This window comes from Bos taurus, chromosome 7 (genome assembly GCF_002263795.3).
Source record: "Bos taurus isolate L1 Dominette 01449 registration number 42190680 breed Hereford chromosome 7, ARS-UCD2.0, whole genome shotgun sequence".
Classification (NCBI taxonomy): domain Eukaryota; kingdom Metazoa; phylum Chordata; class Mammalia; order Artiodactyla; family Bovidae; genus Bos; species Bos taurus.
The window spans coordinates 5,513,651-5,531,531 of NC_037334.1; the positions used below are offsets into that span (position 1 = coordinate 5,513,651).

Consider the following 17,881-nt stretch of genomic DNA (forward strand, 5'->3'; position numbering starts at 1 on the left):
TGAACATGGAGCCCATTTACTTTCCTGTTGACTCAAAAACCAACAGCCTCATATATACAGTAAATATAAATGGATTATATTTTGGCAGTGACTTCTCTTTCTCTGGCTCTGAATTTCTATTTCTCCTTCTCTCTCTCTTTCCTGCCTCTCTGGCTCTCACACCTTTTAAGTCAGTCATTAAGGCACACACATTATTCCCCCCAGCAACTGTCTCCAGCCCACTGTGCAGTGAAGATGCCCTTTACTTCCTATCCCCATGAGTGTGTTTTCTCACCCTGGGTTCCCACCCCACACAGCTTGCTAGGTTGATCACCCTGTGACATTGTCTCTGCAGGGCACCCTCTTGAGAAAACATGGCAAGGGATTAGAAAAGGTAATGAGGGCCTCGCCTGTGCTGAGGCCCCAAACTCTGCTGTGTGGGTGTGTGTGTATGTGTGTGTGTCCACTTGCATGGGCAGGGAGGTCAGCTGGGGGTTTCATGGGTAGGAGGTGGGTGCCCTAACCGAGTCCCACAAAACCAGGAATCAGAAACAAAGTGGATCCCCAGGGACATAGCTTGGAGCATGTGTGTTTGTGCACACACAGCCCCTGTCCTCTCACAACAGTGCCCAAAGGGCTAATCCCAGTCCTGGGCTCAGCTGAAATTCTTTTGCCTTTAGAAGGGCCCAGACACTGGACTGCCCTGAACTGAGACATGTTTTGTTCATTTTAATGGATGTTTGTTGTAAGGAGATGGGAGCTGTGGTAATACATGAACAGTTACCCTTGCTGTGCACTCATATAGGAGCTATCGTGCCTCTGTGCACGCAAGGTGTGTCTCCACTTCATGAACAGAGGTTGTAGGGCTTCCAACTCACCCATCCAGCCCTTTGGAGGGCATATGTGTTCAGTATGTTCAGGCACTCTATGCATGTATGTGCATCCCTGTCAGGGTGGAGAGTGTGGGTTTATGTGTGTAATTGTGTACATGTGGCAGGTGTTTAGTAGTACATGTATTTTAGCTCCTGAGTTCTTTTGCATGTGTGTGTGTCTTTGTATGTCGATCCAGGTGTGTGTGTGCGTAAACGTTCTGCATACCCGTGGATATGCCTGGGTGTGTGTCTGTGTATTGTGTGAACTTGTGATACTTGTGTTAGTATGTCTCTTTAGAGTCAGGCCTGCTGGGGTGAGGTCTTGGGAGTTGAGGAAGGAGAGACCGCAAGCTCTGTCTCTCTCTTCCCCGCCTCCCCAAGGCACCCAATCTTGGGGCAGGCTGACTGTGGGATTGGATACCTGTCCCAGGTGATGGGCTGACTCTAGTCTCCTGGCAGTTCAGAGTCTGACCCCGAATCCCCACCAGGGGAAGGGAGGTGCCTAGCTGGGGAGGGGGTCCAGCATTGGACCCAGAACCTGGGAGGGAGCTTGTGGGCTGTGTGTTGAGGGGGACAGGAAAGCCCCACTGAATATCTTCTCAGCAGCAACCCAAACTCTGACCCTCACCTGATTCTCTCCACAGGGCAGGGTGAAATTGCCAAGCCACTCAGATGTAAGACCGGCCTCTCACTGTCTGTCTGGCTCCCACCCTCACCCCTTCCCCCGCACCCCACCCACGCCTCTTTCCACTTCTGTGATCCGTGCCGTCTGGGGGTGTACTGTGACCCTGTCTGTCGGTCTCTTCTTCCTCTGTCTGTCTGGCTTGCTCGTGAGGGGTGGCAGGGGCGGGTGGCAAGTGGGGAGGAGGGTGTGGCAGGGGAAACCGAGGCCCAGGCTGGGCTCGGGAGTAACTGTGCCTTGTGACAGCCTCGGGGACCACAGACAAGGACTAAGAAGAGTAGCTACAGCCAGGATGATAATGCTAATACCACTAGTGGCAGGGTGACCGGACCCCACTGGCCAGCTTGGAAAAGCATCAGTGTGATTCCAAATATTCCAGCTGAAAATGGCCCTCCTCCCTGCTTAGCCTTGCCCAGGTCTCCCAGGCCACCCCAGGACCAGTAATTCAGGGCTCGTAACCTCAATGGTACTCAGCCCCACCCCCCACCATTCCCTAAGCTAGTGTAGGTGCCCCTAGCGGCCAGGGGAGGAAACTGAGGCCCAGAGAGGGCTTGAGACATGTCTCAGTTCACTCAGCATCATGATGGGGGCTGAGGGGCAGGATATATAGCTTCCAGGCCAGGGCCCCGTCTCCCCTAGCGCTGCCCATGACCTTGATACCGAGTAGTAATAACTGTGAACACTGAACAAAGACATGTTTAGTCCCAGCTAAGCCACAAATGGAATAGGATTTCCTCCATCGGAGATGGGAAAACTGAGGCTCAGAGAGGTTCAGTGACTTGCCCAGGACCACACAGCAGAGCTGGGATTTGAACCCAGGCCCACCTGGCCCATCGGAGCCATAACCAGGATGTCATCTTGCTGATGTCTGTTTTGGGGAGGAATGGGAGATGGGTCCAGAGGTGGGTGTTAAGGGGGAGGATTCTTTCTTTAAAAGTTCAGGTTAACAGTCCCCTACCCACCCCCTCAGATTACTGGGGAAGTTTTCCCACAGAGGGAGTTGGGCCCATGGTGGGTGGTAGGTTTCACCACAGTCCATCCCATGGTTTTTTCAAGGCTCCGTGGCCCGGGGCTGGCAAGTCCCACTCATACCCATAAACATCAAGTTGGGCTTCCCCCTCCCACTGCCCTGTTTTCTTCTCTGTGCCATAAACCTGGGGCCATGGTGGAGGTGGGAGGATGGGTAGTGCCCCTCACAGGACTGAGATTCCTGGGGACAAGGTCACCATCTCCTCCTCAGCACTTTCTGGGGGATCCAAACGTCTGTCCCCAGGGTGCAACCTGGGGACAAGGTTGTCCAGAGCCTTTGGACAAGAACCAAGATGGCGTCCAGGGCTAGGGTGTCAATGAGGGCTTGGGCACTGGGCAGGAGGGCCCCACCCTCACCGGGGTTATGTCGGTTATTACCCACAGGGAACCCAGATGATCTTCAATGCAGCCAAGGAGCTGGGTCAGCTATCTAAACTCAAGGTGAGGCCAGGGGTTGGGGGCTTCCTGGGGAAGAGGTCTGAGAATAGTGGCGTGCTTTGCAGGCTCAAAGGACAGAAACCCTATTCAGACTGGCTTAAGCATAATTTATTTGCTCAGTGTATTGTAAGGTTCAGCTTCAGATACAGCTTGATCAAGAGGAAAATAATTATTCAGCAAATGTTTATTGAGCACATGTCGAGTGTCAGCCACATGCTAGGCACTGAGAGCACAATGACGAAAAGAAAGACCCACTTGTCCAACTCCTTGGAGTTTAGCGAAGATGAGACCCATAGATAGGCAGATCTCCAGGGAAGAGTTTGCACTGCCCACCTGGCCCCTCTCTCCATCCATCCAGGACCACATGGTACGAGAAGAAGCCAAGAGCTTGACCCCGAAGCAGTGTGCAGTTGTTGAGCTGGCCCTGGATACTATCAAGGTGAGAGGCCTCCCCTGCCCATCCCAGGGGGGGCAAGCAGAGGATGTGGCTAGTGTGGACATGAATCTAGGCTGCAACCCACCTTAATCCATTCCATTTATAAACACTCCCTGATCACCCTTCTTTGTCAGTTCAAGGCTGGCTGAGGGCAGACCCCTGTGGACATCCCCAGCTCTGTGGGGTCAGGACAGGGTACTGGAAAGGATGGGAGAGCCCAGGGAGGGCTTTCTGGAAGACAGCATATGGGAGGTGGAGTTTGAGGAATAGAAATTCACAAGGCAAAACAAATAGAGCATTCTTAGGCAGGGAACCAGCCCTTGCGATAACATGGAGCCGTGAAAGGGAGCTGTGGTTTCCATGAAATAAAAAGTGTGAAGACTACTCTTGTAGAAGGAAATGTTTTGTTGAAATGGAGAATTACAGCGAAATATGGTTGGCAACATATTAAGGAGGGGTGGTTAAGGAAAACCCTTTGAAAACTTAATCAAAGAAAGACAGGGAGCCAGCCATGGCAAAATGGAAAATTAGGGGTGGGGACTGGGAGGACCTTCTCACCAGCAAACATAGAAAGTGAAAACGCCATGAGGCGAGGGAAGACTTTGGGAAAGGTTAGGAGATTGCAGGTTAGAGCTGCAAAGGGCCAGGGAGGGGGTGCAAGACATGGGTGTTATTCTGAGGGTGCTGGTAGCCCACCTGTGGGTTTGGGGCAGGGGTAAGGGTGGGAGTAGCAGGACCTGGGTTTTTTGTTTGCTTGTTTGAATATTTATTTTTATATATTTACTTATTTGGGTGTGTTGGGTCTTACTTGCGGCTCGCAGGGTCTTAGATCTTCAGGGCAGCATGTGGGATCTTTAGTTACAGCAGTGAACTCTTAGTTGCCCCACGTAGGATCTAGTTCCCTGACCAGGGATCAAAACCACACCCCTTGCATTGGGAGCGCAAGGTCTTGGCCACTGGACCACCAGGGAAGTCCTGGGCCCTGGGTGTTATGAAGACCCGCCCTGTCACCCCACCCATCACAGTAGAGGGCAGCAGAGTGGGGGAGGGGCGTTGGGGCTGCCCAGCCAGAAGGGCAGGTCGAGGGTCCGAGCCTGACCTCTTTCTACCCTGCTCCCCACAGCAATACTTCCATGCAGGTGGCGTGGGCCTCAAGAAAACTTTCCTGGAGAAGAGCCCAGACCTGCAGTCCCTGCGCTATGCCCTGTCCCTCTACACGCAGGCCACCGACCTGCTCATCAAGACATTCGTGCAGACGCAGTCGGCCCAGGGTAAGGAGCCGCTGGTTAGCGCGAAGAAAATCCCACCTCCCGTAGGGGCAGCACAGCCCCAAGCCCCGGCGAGGCGGTCGCCTTGGACTCACCTCTGTGACGTCACGAGTCCGGGAAGAATTGACAGCTCCGGGGCGCACGTGAGCTCCATTATGTCACCGGGCCAATGAATGATCTACAGCTTGTACGAGCGACATCAATGGGCCAGGAGGGAATACATCTCCTGGGAAAACCCATGACGTCAGGGGGTCAGGATGTAATTGAAATCTGTAGAGCGGGACCTCTGTCCGCAGGGACCAGGAGTGATTGACAGCAGTTGGGGGGGGGGGACCTCGACTCCTTGGTTCCAGAGAGTGGTTGATAGCTTTAGGGGAGGGACTTTGTGAGTCGGAGACAGTGATTGACATCCATGGCAGGGGCGGGATCTCTGACGTCACGAGACCAACGAATGATTGGCAGTTCCGGGGGAGGGACCTCTGGAAGAATGGTTGAAAGTACCCTGGGAGGGACCTCTGTACTGTCGGGGGCTAAGGAGTGACAGCACCAGAGACGGGAGGGACGCCGACCTGGAGGGGGCGGACGGAGAGGGAGTTCTTATTTCTCAAATTCTCTCTTTCTCTTTCTTCTCTTGCCTCTGTCTCCTGTCCATCTCTGAGTTCGCACACAGCAGCTGGGGCTGGGGGGCAGGACTCTAGGGTCCTAGTTCCCCTCCCTGGGGACCCTCCTTTTCAAAATTGGCCCTAAGAGTGCAGACACGGGCGAGAAGGTTGGCCGCTAACCCAGGCTTAGTACCGGCAGTGGAAGAGGAGGCTGGGGTGAGGGGAGCTAAACCCTACGGCCACCAGCTGCCCCCTTCCCCCCGAGTCAGCCCAGGGCTTAGGGCCCTCCCTGGGCGTCGGGCCTCTGCGCTCAGCTTCGTGCCCAGCCCACGCTGCTGCTTTTAGTGTTCCTGGTGTCCCCCCGGAGCGGGAGGCTGTCTGTCTGTCCGTCTGCAGCTGACGTTTCTCTCTCTCTTGTTTCTCCTCCCTCTCACTCGCTGCCCCCTCTCCGCGCCTACCCTGCTCCCCGCCACGCACACTCGCCCTCCATCCTCGCCTCTCTCTCGCTCGCTCGTCTTTCCCCTCCCTCCTCCCTCCCCTCCTTTCTCCACCTCCCCACTCCCGTGATTAGTCCATGGTGGAAAAGGGACTAGGTTTACCCTTAGTGAAGACATTTATCCTGAGAAGGGTACGTGCTTCCGCCGCCCGCCCGCCCGCGCCCGGTGCCCGGTGCCTGCACCCCTCCTGGCCCGGCTAGTAAAAGGCCCGTCCTTCCGCCTCCCTGGCCTGCGGGGCCCCTCCCAGGCCCGAATGGCTTCAGGGGTGCCTAGGCGGACCAGGGGGAAGGACGGCTTGCTGGTTCCACGTGGGGAAGGAGTAGCGATTCGAGTCGGAATCTGTTTCTCCCTAGGTGCTGCTCTTAACCCAGATCCCGGGTCCCCCAGACAGGCGCTTGCCCATCTCAGATTCCAGCTGTGCCACTCCGTGGGTGGGCGCCTCCCGCAACCGGGTGCCTCCTTGAGCCTCAGTTTTCTCATCTGTAAAATGAGAACAGTCAAGGACCCTAATTCATAAGATTATTTTTAGCACTAGATGAATTAAATTTAGAGCAGTTCTTGACATGTACTAGCTGGCAGCAATTGTTAATTGTATTATTATTGTTATTATTTTTATTGATGTCACTTTTATGAGCAAAGAAAAAGAGCATTTTTCAGGCTCTAACTCTGAGCTAGCTTTTGTGCCAAGTATTTCTCGGTATTCTAGAAGACATTCCTTTAGGTTGCCCCTCAGGGTGATCCGTTATTCCATAGATGAGGAAGCTGCCTCAAAGGAGATTAAGCCCCTTGCCCAAGGAACCTTCCCCCTCAAGGGGGCCTGGGATTGGGGGAGTGGGGGTGGGGTTGGGACAAGCACAGAGAGGCCTGGGAAAGACACTTCCCCTTGGAGCCAGCAAACCATGGGATGGGGGTGCCCAGCACTGCCCCCCTCCCCCTTCTTACTAGCTTTGGCCGTTATCTGACCCCTCACCCCACCCACCACTGTCCGACTCCCCCCTGGCACCCCTCAGTCTGGCCCGGATTGAGCTTGCTATGAAGCATCAGCCTGGGGTGGGGGTTGGGGGGGTGAGGCTGAGCATGTGACTGGTTGGGGGAAGTGGGGTGGGAGCCTGAGATGACAAGGAAGGCAGCCTGGGGTGGGTGGCAAAGATGAGGGGGTGCATACCCCAATAATGGGGCAATGGGGGACTTCTGCCCCCTGAGCCTTGGTCACTAACCGCCAGAGCCAGGTAACCTGATCAACCTTGGACTGACCCATTCTCCTACCCCACCCCACCCCAACTTTCTCCCTGTTCCTCCCCCCATGCATGGGGTGCTCCAGGCGTGGTAAGCTTCCTGAGGGGCAGGGGAGGGGCCTGGTGGAGGTGCTGGCGGTCACAGGTCCCCAGGCCCCACAGGATGCCCTTCCCAAGAGTCACGGAAGGTTGGGGACAGAAGCTTCTAAACTGCTCCTTCAATGATCCCCATCAGAATCAATCAATTGGGATGCTTGTCGTGGCTGAAATTGAAAAGTACCTTACCTTGATTCAGGCAGACTAGAGAATTTGTGAGCCTGTAACTGAAAGCCTGTGGATTGATTTGCCATCAGTAATAGCTGGATCTAGAGTCTCCAACAATGCCATTGGTCATTGGTCTCTGTTGAGACCTCTGTGGGATGAGCTCTCCCCTCAGTGGGCCTTGGAGCAGCTTAACCAGAGAGAGACTCTTTGCTAAGAGTTACAGCAAAAGTCCTGGGCCAGTTCCTATTGGCCCAGATTGGGTCACATGACCATCCCTGAGCCAATCACTGCAGCCATGGTCGGAGAATGCTCTGATTGGGCAGCTGTGGTTCATTTAGCCATACCAGAAGTATGAGATGGAGCCACATGGTTGATGGGGACTGAACCAGGATGGAGGCTGTGGAGATGGGCCAGAGTCTGGATGTATTTTGAAGGCAGACCTGGCAGTATCTTCCACCATATCAGTATTTAGCAAGGAAGTGAAAACAAAAGAGGGGTTGAAGACTGAGGTACAGGGTGCCCCAACAGTTTGAAGATCAACAGAGTAGGAAATGGAAAAAGAGGGTGAGAAGGAGAGACTAACTGTAAGATGAGAACTTGGAGAATGTAGCCTTGTTGCAGCCAAGAGGAGAAACTGAGGCACAGAAAGCCAAAGTGTCAGATGCTGCCAAGATGGTGTGAAAGATGAAGACTGAGTCTGATGACAGGGAATGAAGAAGAGGACATTAGGCTCAGAGAAGTTAAGAGATGTGCCTGAGATCACAAAACAAAGTAGTGAAAGGCTGAGGATTCCCGGCCTCCTTATGAGCACCCATCTTCCCAGCCTGCCCTCAGTGCCAACCTGTCATGGCTGATGACCTGATGCCGCCAGCATATGGTGGGTGGGAGGCAGTCCACGTCCTTTCTGGTGGGTGGGAAAGAATGAAGCTCATGCCAAGCACCCTCCCCTGCCCTGCCCAGGCTCGGGTGTGGAAGACCCTGTGGGTGAAGTCTCCGTCCACGTAGAGCTCTTCACTCATCCAGGAACTGGGGAACACAAGGTCACAGTGAAAGGTGAGTGGCCTGAGGTGGGAGGGAGAGTGCCTTAGTCAAGATGCACTAGATTCTAAGACTGAAACCAAACTCAAATAGGCTTAAGAAAGAAAAAAAAATTTTTTTCATTAAAAAAAAAAGTCTTCATAAAACTGAAATGTTCAGAAGTATCCACCTTCAGGCACAGCTGGATCAAGAGGTACAAAGAGTGTTACAGGACTCATTCCACTTTCTCTCCCAGCTCTGCTTTCCTCTTGTGGGCTTTAATTTTCTAGTTAGAACACAGATTGGTCTGTTTTATCCAAGACCTAAAATAACAATGGCTTAAACAAGATATTATTAGATGGAATGAATCTTCCTGTGGGGTAACTCCAAGAACAATCAACCCAGAACTCATGTGGGGGCTGTGTTGGGGATCCAGGCTCCAAACATCTTTTGCTGTATTTTTATCTCTAATGTGTTTTCTTCCTCTGTAGGGTCCCAAAGAACTCAGCCCCCATCAGCTTCCCAGTCTGCAGCTAGGGGAAAGAGAAAATGTAGGGCATTCCCCCTGCCTTTGGGGCATTCCCCTGCTGAAAGTTGTTTGTGTCACTTCCTCTTACATCTCATTGGCTGGAAGTTAGTCACGTGGTCATATTTAGCTACAGAAGCATGCTGGGAAATGTAATCTTTCAGCCAGGTTTCAAAAACCACAGCTATGTAGTGCGGAACCCTAAGCAGTCTTACCTTTTAATTCCCCCAACAGTGGTGGCTGCCAATGATCTCAAGTGGCAGACTTCTGGCATTTTCCGGCCATTCATCGAGGTCAACATCATTGGGCCCCAGCTTAGTGACAAGAAACGCAAGTTTGCGACCAAATCCAAGAACAACAGCTGGGCCCCCAAGTACAATGAGAGCTTTCAGTTGTAAGTCTGGGATGCTTTGGGGAGCATGGCTAGGGGACATGATCCTATATGGACCTCAGGGCCCAGTAGGCGGGAGGGATGTCTGGTGGACCAGTGGTTTCTGGGGACAGGAACAGGAGGGATCACATTGTAAGTGGGGATGCTGGGAAGGGAGACACCTTAGTGCAGGAGTGATACCAGGATGGAGTTGACCACCTTGGGGGACACACAGGTCAGGGTCGGGGACAGTGAGTATGATATAATCGCATAATGAAGGCTCATGAAGGGGAGAAGATGTCTGGCCAGAAGGAACATGTTGACCTGGGGCATTTGGGGGCTAAAAATTCTGGTCTGAGAGGTGTGGGTGGTCATGATGAGGCAAGAAACTTGGGGCTGAGGGGCATAGGGGTGGACCTCCTGGAGTCAGCAATGAGCTTTGTTGGTGCTATTGGGATAGGTCATCTGGAGAAGTCTGCTCTGGGGAACAAGATTGGAATGTGGCTTGGTCCAGGGCATGGGGATATGTGTCATGTGGGTAGGGCTGAGATCACATCTAGATGGGGCTTCGCAACAAGCAAGAGTAATCTTGGTCAGAGGCGTCAGGGACCTAGAGGAGTGGATGATTTATAAGGAACATAAATAAGTCTGATCAAGGTATACCTGGGGTGAGGGTGAGGGTTGGCGGATCTTTGGATCATGTGTGAGCCCCACTGGGGCAGGGTAACACTGGGGAGGTGTTCTTGGGGGACAGAGTGCAGCAGGGGAAGAGGGAATCAGAGCTGAAGGGAGGGGTCCCCGGAGCCTGGCCAATCCTATCAGAGAAGAGCTCCTGGTCAGAGGACTTTGGAGAGGTAGGTCACCTAAAGCAATACCTGGGAACAAGAGCACCGCCTAGTAGGGGCAGATACCTCCTGGGGGTGGGCCCAAATAGTCGAGGGCTAGGAATGCAGCCTGGGAAGGAGATGCAAGAGATCAGTGTGGGTGTAGCCGGAGAGAAGAGAGTTCTTGACTAGCCAGCATCAGGGCAGGACCCAGCAGCAGGAACTTTGTAACCTGGAGGAGGGGGAAGAGTGCTAGAGTGGGCAGTCACTCATGGTGAGACATCAGGGCAGGGTTATACGGAGAGGGCACCTTGGGGGTAAGAAGAGTAGGCTAGGGAGCACGGGGGAGGGGCCACGTCAAGGGGAGAACTTGAGTTCAGATGGGAGCCTGGTAAAGGGTCTTCTGGGTGCCACATCTGGGTCAAGGTGGTGCAGGCAGCAGTTCAGCCGGCTGTGGGTGTGGGCGCTGGTATCACGGGGTGGGAACATGGGGCTCTTGGGGTGAGGATGTGGCTTGGCTGGGGGCTGGGAGTAGTTTCATGGGGGTGTCCTTGAGTGAGGAATGAGAGAAGTAAAGGTAGAGAGAATGGGCAAGGATCATGCTAGGGAGAGGAGTTGTCAGCTGATGTGGCCGTGGCCCAGCATGGGGTTGTGAGGCAAGACACCTGGGGCAGGGGCAGAGCCAGGCTCATTCTCTTGGAAGGCTATGAAAATCAGTTAGTCACTCAGTCGTGTCGGACTCTGCGACCCCATGGACTGCAGCACGCCAGGTTTCCCTGTCCATCACCAACTCCCGGACCTTACTCAAACTCATGTCCATCGAGTTGATGATGCCATCCAACCATCTTATCTTCTGTTGCCCCCTTCTCCTGCCTTCAATCTTTCCCAGCATCAGGGTCTTTTCCAATGAGTCAGTTCTTCGCACCAGGTTATGAAAATAGGATCACTTAATGTGGGCGTGGCCCAGCCTCGGAATGCCCAGGTGTGGGCGTGACCCGGTGAGGGAGGAGGAGTCACCGGTGGGGTTGGTTGGCCAGGGGGGCGAGGCCTGTCCTCACGCTCCGCCCTCCCGCAGCACGCTGAGCGCTGACACAGGCCCTGAGTGCTACGAGCTGCAGGTGTGCGTCAAGGACTACTGCTTCGCGCGCGAGGACCGCACGGTGGGGCTGGCCGTGCTGCAGCTACGCGAGCTGGTCCAGCGCGGGAGCGCCGCCTGCTGGTTGCCCCTTGGCCGCCGCATCCACATGGACGACACGGGCCTCACGGTGCTGCGCATCCTGTCGCAACGCAGCAATGACGAGGTGGCCAAGGAATTCGTCAAGCTCAAGTCGGACACGCGCTCCGCCGAGGAAGGCGGTGCCGCGCCTGCCCCCTAGTGCGGTGCACGCAGGCAGGCACCATTGCGCCTGCGCAGAGCGCGCAGGGCGGGGCGGTGCCTGTGCGCTTGGACCTCCCTGAGGGCGAGTCTCTGGGCTCTGAACGGAAGGCATCCTGCCTCTGCGCCTTTGATTTAGTTTCCCATTCTGGGGAAAGGTGAATGGCAGCGCCCTACCCCCTCAGGAGGCCTTGCTCCAGGGCAAGAGGAAGGAAGAAGCCACATCCCCCCTACTTGAGGCTACTCCCCCAGCGTTTAGGGGCTTTTCGAGCTGGAATGGGAGGAAAACCAGCCCCTGGAGAGGAGGCCAGGTCCCAGAGCTGTGTTACCGGGACGCCCTGCCTCCTGCCCCCTGGAAAAGCCATAAGATGGGTCCCAACCTTTGGGGCCCGAGACCAATTTGCCAAGTATGGAACTCTCAGCTCCCTTGGGAGAGCCTTGGGCAAGGGGCAGGGTTTCCTGGCGCGCCCCCTGGGGTGGTGTGGGGACTGGAGGGGCTAGGGTGGTGGTTAGAGAGCCCCCCCACCAAGGTGGACCAGAGTCCCTTTTGATGTTTGTGCAAAAAATAAGGAAGCGGGGGAGGATGGGATTTCAAAAGCACATGCGCTCTTGGGCGCCCAAACCCGGCCAAGGGGTCTGCTCTGGGACATCCACGCTGCCCCAGCTTCCCTACGGGGTTTTGCCTCCCCCGTTCCCCACCACATATCATAGAGTTCAACCCCCTCGTTTGACAGATGGCAAAACCGAGGCCCAGAGAGCTGCTTAAGACAATGCCGAGGGTTCCAGTACCACATCCCCTCCCCATTCCCTTTGGCCTGTGTGCCCCTTTGAAGGGTGAGCTGACATCGGATAACCCGATACAGCTCCCCATTGCTGCTAACCCCCCTCAGGGGACTGCCCCCAATCCTTAAAGAGGTGGGGGTTCAGGGCAAAGTCCCCCAGTGCCCCCTTCCACCTCTGGCTGCCACGCAGAACCCCTGCCTTCACTGCTTTCCATTGGGACACCAGGGTTAGATACCTGAGAACTCTTGATCTCCCACCAAAATAGAGTGAAGATTTGGGATTCCCTGGACCCAGTTCCCTGCCCCAACCACTTCCTCCCCTAGAATGCTCCAGTCAGGAAAGAACGGAAAGAGACCAGAAACTTGAGAGGGGTGTGTGTGTGTGTAAGTGAATATACAAATTTGCTGGGGAGCTTACTCCCCCCAAATTTCATTCATTCATTTAAACACACAGGCCACAGGATACCCCAGGTGGAGCCTCTACCTGCCTGAAACTCTTCCTCCACCAGGGATTTTGGGGCAGTTTGGCCACATTTCTCCATTTTAGCTCACACAGGCATTTGGGGAGACGTTTTGGGAAAGTTTGGCATGGCTTGTCTTTGCTCAGGATCTTTTTCACGTTGGACCAGTATGTGTATGCTGTGGGTTTTTTTCCCAGCAGATTGATAAATACAGGATTGTGCTGTACAAGGGAAAAATTTAAACAGAGGGATGAGAAGAGAGTTAACTAGGCTCCTGGAGTGATGGGGGCTACCTCAGATGGGGAAGGGCTTTCTGCGGAGGTGAAAAGTGTAAAGGAACCACCCATTGGAGAGAAAAGAGCTCCAGGCAGAGGCAACTTCGGATGCAAAGGCTTGGAAGTGGGCTGACTTGAAGCATAGCCAGGTCAGGTGGCTGGAGCTGAGTCAACCAATGGGGTGGTGGGAGATGCTGATGAGGTTGAGGAGGTCTGCCTAGGTCTCAGGCCAGGTGGGATCTGGTATAAAGTCCTGAGGAGTTTTGATTTTACCCTAGAGACTTGGGAGGCCCCAGGAGATTTTAAATCTGGGGAGAGTCTGGATTTCAGGTTTTGACTCTCCCTCTGGCTACCTCATGAAGAATAGACTGATGTGGTGGTGGGGGAGGACAAAATGCTTTCAGGACACTGAAATTAATTCTTGGAAAGATTTTGGAGGATATATTAAAAACTATGCCTTGGATGAGCCCCAGGGCCCCTTGGTACAGATGTCCCGATTGTGCACTGCCCAGGGGTTGAGCATCTTTAAGGAGGCCATGTGCAAACTGAGGGTTGTATATTTATGGTAATGGTTTCCCCATCTGTGAACAAGGGTTTGGATGAAGTCGCTGTTATTTCTAATTTACCTGAAAGTATTTGTGTGTCCCCTAAATTCCCTGGTGGCTCAGACTGTAAAGAATCCACCTGCAATGTGGGAGACCCGGGTTCAATCCCTGGTTTGGGAAAATCCCCTGGAGAAGGGAATGGCTACCCAGTCTAGTATTCTTGCCTGGGAAATCCCATGGACAGAGGAGCCTGATGGGCTACAGTCCATGGGGTCACAAAGAGTCAGACATGACTGAGCGTTTTGAGTGTGTGTAAATTCAGGCAGTTTCAGGTGACTGACGGTTCAGAATTAGAGATTAGGATGAAAGTTCTCATTCAGGATGGTGGGACGGGAGGGCCCCCCCGCCCCAGGGACAAGGGACAGGCTGGAGGTGTCTTGCAGGGAACTTGGAGTCTCCGTCATGAGGCCCAAGAGGGAAATTTGAACTTCAGACCATCCAAGAGGTGGCGGTGGACTGGATGGCTGACTTGGAGATGCGGAGAGGAGCAACATCCAAAGGGGAGTTAATCTGTGATTTGGAGTAGGCTCTGAAAGACTTCCTGAATGACTGGCAGGAAAGGGCAGGGGGAGCTGAGCTTCTGCCAGAGAAAGCCAAGGTGTTTCCCAAAAGCTTTATTGGGAGGTGCTCTGGTCTAGGGTGTGTGAGTGAGTGTGTGTGTGTGTGTGTGTGTGTGTGTGTGTGTGTGTGCTTCCCCAGCACCGGGCCAGGCACATGGAGGGAGCCTCAGGGAGTATTTGTCAAATGACGTTTTCTGACTCCCAGGCTAAAACTGTTGGGGAAATTTTTTCTCACTTCTTCCCCCCAGAGAACTGGTAGTCATTTCTCAAAACTCATCACAAATATTCCCTTCTGTGGAAAACCTCTGATCCCCCTCAGGACTTCCCCAGACACTGTCCCTCTGTCCGCCCCTCCCCCAGCCTCTGTCTCTGATGCCATGGAGCTGAGGGTATCTGTGAAAGGCTCTCTTTCCCTGCAAGATGGGGCTCTGAAGCCCCTCGAGAGCCCCAGTTTCAGTGAGCAAAGGCTGGGCCCGGGGGGAGGGGATGTCTAATTGAATTATGTCTCAGGCAGGGAGTTCTGTGTGTCCCCACACATTCACGTGTGTCTGTCCATACCAACCTTCCCCTCCCACACAGATCTAGGCACCCAGGAGGTATTCCCAGCAGACTGGCTGAGCCACAGGGCAAAGAGTAAAGAGAGGACAGAGGGGACTGGAAGTGTTTGAAATCACAACGACAAGGCTCAGAGAGGAGCAGAGGGCCACCCAGCATTGGACGATACCTTTGGGCTTCCACCATTTCACCTGGGGTGCCTGGGGTTCTGAGCGCAGGTGGGGTCCTGGCATTGCATTTGGAACTTGTTCCATGCGGGGAACTTGCCCCAGACTTTCATGGATCAGGAAAAGGATAAAATAGGCTCGTAGTGGGATCAGGGTAGGGTGGGGGGTGACATTGAGGGACACAGCCAATCCCCCCTCAAAAGGGAGGAGACAGTAAGGACCCAAAGAAGAGAAGGGAGGGAAGGAGAGAAAAGAGGGGTGGGCAGACAGAGGAAGAAGTCAAGAGGATCAGATCCTGCCTGGATGGGAACAGCCAGAACTTTGAAATGAAGAGAGAGCAATTCAGAGATGGGGCTGCAGAGACAGGAGAGAAAGGGCAAAAACAGAACTAGAAGGAAGAGGGACCTCCTTGCTCTCTCCAGTCTGTCCTCAAAAGATTTACCTAAAATAAGGAGGTGCCCAGTGGCATCCCCCAATCCTGGTTCTCCGGCACTACATCCTGAAACCTCACCATGCCCCCATCAGAGATGCAAAAAAAAAAAAAAAAGACTTAGCCAACTAGAAATCCTTGGGACCTCTCCAGCTGGGACCTCAGAGACCTTTCTGTCCTTCACTCCCAGCAATGTCCATCTTACAGGTGGGAACACTGAGACACGGGGGCAGAGGGGAGACAGCCCAGAGTTGCCCCAACTCTGCTGCTCAGGCAGAGAGGGAGGGGAACTCACTGTGGAGCTGCTCTACATCATGACCCCTGCTGTCTCCTGAACATCCTTTCCTAATAATTGTCAAGGACCAAAGTCATTTTCGCTGACACGTGTTGCTTTTCTCTTTGCCTTTTTTTTTTTTAAAGAGACAAATCAAGTTGACAGTGTCAAGTAAGACCCCCTCCATCTGCCCCCCACCCCCCGCCCAGCCACAGTGACTCTTGTGCAAGGCATAGGTCACTGGCGGACGGTCCCTAGGCATCCCTGGCTACACAGTCAGGGAAACTCAGACCCCACTTCCGGCCCCGGCCCCTTGAGACCCTGAAACCTGGCCACGCAGTCCAGGGAGGTTCTTCCTCCACACACCTTCTCTTAGCATGTGATTGCAAATGTGAACTCAAAATGCTGTTTGTCTGTTTTAATTCCATCCCGTCAGTCTGGCATCTGCACAGATGTCCCCATTTCTCTGTAAATATTGGAACAAATGTTTAAAACCAACGAGAAGTGGTCATGAATGCATGGTGTTGAGATGTTTTGCACTATTCTGACTTTTTGGTCTCTGTAAAAATATTTTATTAACAGCAGACATTAAAAGAAGAAAAAGCACACAGCCTCGATGTGTGGTGACCTCCTTGTCTTCCTAAATTGGCCAAAAAACCACAAAGAACCTACTGTGAGCAGCCACTCTTCAATATACTTCCCGCCCACGAATGCAAATCATTACAACTACCATGGTCTCATTTTACAGAGAAGAAAGCAGGTCTAGGGAAGGGAGATACTTTGGAAGGAATGGAGCCAGGCTCTGAACCCAAGGTATTGGGCAGCTGTCGCTCTTTGCTCAAACAAGACACAAATGCCAGAGACACATTTAAATTCCACCCACTCACCCTTGTTTGGAAGTATTTTTGTTTTGTTTTCTGATGTAGCAGGTGAGAATCTCATGTTATCAACTTGGATGGGCAAAGAATGAAGCTTCATTTTTCTATATATCTGAGTTTGACTTCTCTGTTGATCCCCCATCCCACCAGGGAGCCAAAATGGAATCTTACTCAACTCAGGGTTTCCTCGGTAAAGTCCGGAGATTCCTCTTGAGGTTTCTTCTATAGGTTTCCTCCTAAGACCCGGAGTTGTCTCTACATTTGAGTGGCCAGGGCAGGGGCTGTGGGATCCACCCCTGGAAGCGAGTTTGATAAGTGCATTTGGCTGCAAGTAACAGTCAGAAAGGCTAAAAGTAAGGGACTTCCCTGGTGACCCAGCAGCTAAGACTCTGTGCTTCCACTGCAGGAGGCATGAGTTTGATCCCTGATTGGGGAACGAGCATCCTGCATGCTGCATGCCAAAAAAAAAAAAGGGTAAAATATAAAAGAAAAAGTGGCTAAACCACAGGGGTAACCCATAGCTCAGTAACTCTGTCCTCAAGAGAGGCTTGCATGTGGGCAAGATTGGAAGCCGCGTCAATGACATGGTATCTTCACACAGTGGAGGAATATTATACAGCTATGAAATGGATAAGGCACACGTGTCTGCCTGACCTCTGTGCAGGCAGCCTGCAGGTCCTGAGCACCCTGCAAGTTCTTTTTTTAAAAATGAATGCTTTTTAAAAGTTATCTGTTTGAGTAAAAGACTCCTTACTTCTATTTCTGCAGACTCCACCTGGCTTTCAATTATTCTGATACATTGTCTTTTGCAGTTCTTCACTTATAACAGTTTCTTCAGCAACGTCCTTTGCTGGTACTGTTAATACTTGTTGTCCATCTGGCCCGACCACAATGATGGGCTGACCTAGTCCACTTGTTTGAGCGGAGTGCAAATTTCCAAGCTGAATTCCATCTGTTAACTATTGTGATGACCTGAGGGATTTTTGGTCTTTGTTACATCATGCTGGTTCCTTAGTTGTGGCATGCGGAATCTTTAGTTGTGGCACTCAAACTCTTGTGGCATGCGGGATGTAGTTCCCTGACTAGGGATTGAACCCAGGCCCCTGCACTGGGAGCTTGGAGTCTTAGCCACTGGACCACCAGGGAAGTCCACCTGCAAGCTTTTGCTGACTGTGCCAGACTGCAGATGCGTACTTCTCCCAAGACCAAGCAGTTTCCATAGCTAAGCACATAGGCTACACAACATGACTTTCTTTTCTTTTTAGCTGGGCCACGAGGCATGCGAAATCTTAGTTCCCAGACTAGGGATTGAACTCATGCCCCTGCGGTGGAAGCAAGGAGTCTTAACCATTGGACTGCCAGGAACCCTGCCCCCACGCCCCCTGCCCAGCATGACTTCTGCGTAACTAATTCGTTCCTGACAGAGGGAAGCCGGCTTGTTTACCGCTTTCTACAGAAGGTGCTCAGCCCTTGGCCCCCT

The 17,881-nt window shown here is 53.0% G+C and overlaps 1 protein-coding gene across 5 annotated transcripts in view; it reads left to right on the forward strand.

Moving 5' to 3' along the window:
* The window catches only part of UNC13A (unc-13 homolog A), a 69,496-nt gene extending 53,363 nt beyond the window's left edge, over positions 1 to 16,133 (forward strand). For 3 of the 5 annotated variants that reach the window (XM_024994798.2, XM_059888508.1, XM_059888509.1), the window contains 7 exons: positions 2,947 to 3,003; positions 3,359 to 3,439; positions 4,560 to 4,707; positions 5,878 to 5,934; positions 8,263 to 8,355; positions 9,080 to 9,239; positions 11,115 to 16,133. In XM_024994798.2, the coding sequence (XP_024850566.1) occupies positions 2,947 to 3,003; positions 3,359 to 3,439; positions 4,560 to 4,707; positions 5,878 to 5,934; positions 8,263 to 8,355; positions 9,080 to 9,239; positions 11,115 to 11,415 (897 nt within the window). In that variant the 3' untranslated portion in view covers positions 11,416 to 16,133. Of the gene's footprint in view, positions 1 to 334; positions 374 to 1,495; positions 1,526 to 2,946; positions 3,004 to 3,358; positions 3,440 to 4,559; positions 4,708 to 5,877; positions 5,935 to 8,262; positions 8,356 to 9,079; positions 9,240 to 11,114 lie in introns of all 5 variants that reach the window. The other 2 variants (XM_024994792.2, XM_024994796.2) reach the window with 2 other exon arrangements.
* Positions 16,134 to 17,881: the final 1,748 nt, after the last annotated feature.